The 3255-nt window shown below is 40.7% G+C and overlaps 1 protein-coding gene across 1 annotated transcript; it reads left to right on the top strand.

Annotated features, from left to right (window-relative positions):
- Positions 1–858: 858 nt before the first annotated feature.
- LOC122673337 (ras-related C3 botulinum toxin substrate 1-like) lies at positions 859–1729 on the top strand. The gene has a single exon (XM_043871062.1). It carries the CDS (start codon positions 1050–1052, stop codon positions 1626–1628), a length of 579 nt encoding a protein of 192 aa, XP_043726997.1. The 5' UTR covers positions 859–1049; the 3' UTR covers positions 1629–1729.
- The last annotated feature ends 1526 nt before the right edge of the window (positions 1730–3255 follow it).

The following is a 3255-nucleotide window of genomic DNA, read 5'->3' as shown; positions in this document are numbered from 1 at the left end:
GAATTAAGACGAGATAAAAATTATCCTGGATTATCATAATGGTTTAATATAATCACAAGGTAACCTCTAAGAGAGGAAAAGAGGAGGGTCAGAATCATACAAGGTGATATGACAGTGGAAGCAGAAATCATTTTAGAGAGAAATTTGAAGATGGTCTGCTGTTGACTTATAAAATGAAGGAAAGATTGTGAGTCAAGCAGTGCAGGGGGCCTCTAGAAGCTGGAAAAGACAAGGATACAGATTCTCCGCTAGAGTGTATAGAAGAAATATTGACAAAGCCTTGATGTTATCCTAACAAGACTTAGTTCAGACTTCTGACTTCCAGAACTATATGATAGTAAATTTCTGTTAATCCCCCAAATTTGTAGTAATTTGTTATAACAGCTGTAAAAGATGCATATGATTGGATTCCAGTTTATTTTTGTATCAACCCTTGTTTTGGGTTTTACCTTGTCCTTGATCACCCCCACTTTACATTCATCTTTCTTGTTCCAACTGTCTGCCTTGAGAACTTCAAGCTCTAGGCAACAGACATGAATAAAACTGCCTCACAGAGACCATTTGGCTCTTACAATTGCATATGGCAGAATCCCTTTAATGAATTTTATTTAGTATGTCTAGGGGTTCAGATTGTCTGGACCCTGGTTGCAACAAATGTTCTAACTACTTGAACACCGTTCCAGAAAGTGCATGGAATTTTGTATTATTTGCTCATCTTAAAAAAAATTTTTCTCTACATTTGTCACGATAACTTCCTGTACACAAATGTCTCTGCCATCATTAAGAATAGGTTTTGGATCACTAGCAGAATCTTACTATCTCTTATTCCTTAACTGACCACAGAAAAATAACTCCAGGCTTTGGGTGGTGGCTGCTGCTGGGCTCCGGCGTTCCGTCGGCGGAGGGCGAGGCGGCGTGGACAGCGGCCCCGGCACCCCGCGCCTTGCCGCCCGCAGCCGCGCGCCCGCCCGCCCGCCTCTCCCCGAGCTCGCCGCCTTTCTCCTTAGCGCCCGGCCGCCGCCGCCACCGCGGCCCAGCGAGCGGCCCAGATGCAGGCCATCAAGTGTGTGGTGGTGGGAGACGGAGCTGTGGGTAAGACTTGCCTCCTGATCAGTTACACTACCAATGCATTTCCTGGAGAATACATCCCCACTGTCTTTGACAACTACTCTGCCAATGTCATGGTGGATGGAAAACCCGTGAATCTGGGCTTGTGGCACACAGCCAGACAAGAAGATTATGACCGATTACGCCCCCTGTCCTACCCGCAGACAGATGTATTCTTAATTTGCTTTTCTCTTGTGAGTCCTGCATCATTTGAAAATGTTCGTGCAAAGTGGTACCCTGAAGTGCGACACCACTGTCCCAACACACCCATCATCCTGGTGGGGACGAAACTTGACCTGAGGGACGATAAAGACACGATTGAGAAGCTGAAGGAGAAGAAGCTGACGCCCATTACCTACCCGCAGGGCTTGGCCATGGCCAAGGAGATCGGTGCCGTCAAATACCTGGAGTGCTCGGCGCTCACGCAGCGAGGCCTCAAGACAGTGTTTGATGAAGCGATCCGGGCGGTTCTCTGCCCGCCCCCCGTCAAGAAGAGGAAGAGAAAGTGCCTGCTCTTGTGAACGTCTGCCCCCCACCGTCCGCCCCCAGGACCCTTTGTATGCTTTGCTCAAACGTGGAGCCTTCGCACTCAATGCCAAGTTTTTGTTACAGATTAGTTTTTCCATAAAACCGTTTTGAACCAAAAAAAAAAAAAAAAAAAGAAAAATAACTCCACATAGTTAGCATGCCCCAAAGGACTCAAACAGTGGTATAATTATTTAGGGCTTAAGTAAACTATTAGCTACATATGAACATATTGAATTTCAACCATTCCAAAGGTGGTATTTGTGTATTTATCACACCAGAATCAACCCTGGGATTTTGACATTTTATGTATATAGAGGATGATTGAGTTTTATGATATCAAGAAAAATGTGATATTTAAGGATTTTTCCTTTTTTCATGATATTTGCAAACTATATTCATTTTCTATTGGCTTTTTTTCTTCTATTGGCTTTAATCAAGTTAACCCAAGGTCTACGAGTTTCTTATAGAAGATAAATTGTGTATTTAAGGGATAGGGAAAAGAGGATAAACGACTCTTTCAAGTATCTGTTGGGAGTTGATTTGTTTAAAAATTCCATTTCTTTGCTTTGTTGTTTATGAGGAGAAACTTGTCTATCAGATATCAAATTAAGTTCAAATGAAACTGTGATCGGAGGTCTCAGTTCCCTTGATCTATTCTCTGTGTAATACTGTAAATCATATAGTCACATTCTTCCTCCTGAAGCCAGCCAGTCTTTTGCCTTGCAATAGCTTTGCAGGAGGCTCTGTCAAGTTCTGCCTGTGGTTTCCAAACTCATATCAAATAAATCTCACACTATACTAGCCCTGGGGCCATGAGAATGTTCAGGCAGTTGGTAAATTTCATCTCAACAATGAATTTCTCTCATGTATGTTCCAAAACATATTTATAGGTGCATAGCATTCTCTTGAAGGTATGGAGAACTCCAAAAGTATTAGAGTTAGAAATATTAATATTAATTTCAGAACTGTTAGTGTACGCATGCATGCTTGACTCTTTGCAACCCTACGGACTGTAACCCACCAGGCTCCTCTGTCCATGGGATTTCCCAGGCAAAAATATTAGACTGGGTTGCTCTTTCCTCCTCCAGGGGATCTTCCTGACCCAGAGATGAAATCATGTCTCCTGCATTACAGGCAGATTCTTTATGACTGAGCCACCTGGAAAATAGATGATTTTAAAGCTATGAGGGTGGATATGGCAACCTAAGAAACTTGCCCTTTTCTCTTGAAAATAGAAACTACTCAAGAATAAAAACTAACACTTAAATGTGAGATACCAAAAGAATTAAAAAAGAATGAAAAATTAGAATGTAAAAACCACCAGAAAATAGAGTCCTTTAGGTTACTGGAAAAGAAAGATCTAATGTATAAATCCAGAAAATTAAGCATATTTGGAGATTATATTTACTACTCTACAAAAGCCAAGTTTACATTATCAGATTCTTATTTTTTAACTTTTGAAAATTAATATTTTTACTTAGTAAATTTACTTTTTACTTAGTAAAAAGTAATTTTTCCTCCTCCTAAAGAAAAAAAAATAGAGATATCTAGTGTATAATATGTCTTGGAATTTTTTTAATGCCATTTATAAATACACATACACACATCTTAATCTATCTA

Source organism: Cervus elaphus, chromosome 17 (assembly GCF_910594005.1).
Source record: "Cervus elaphus chromosome 17, mCerEla1.1, whole genome shotgun sequence".
NCBI lineage: Eukaryota > Metazoa > Chordata > Mammalia > Artiodactyla > Cervidae > Cervus > Cervus elaphus.
This window is presented reverse-complemented; position numbering and strand designations above follow the sequence as displayed.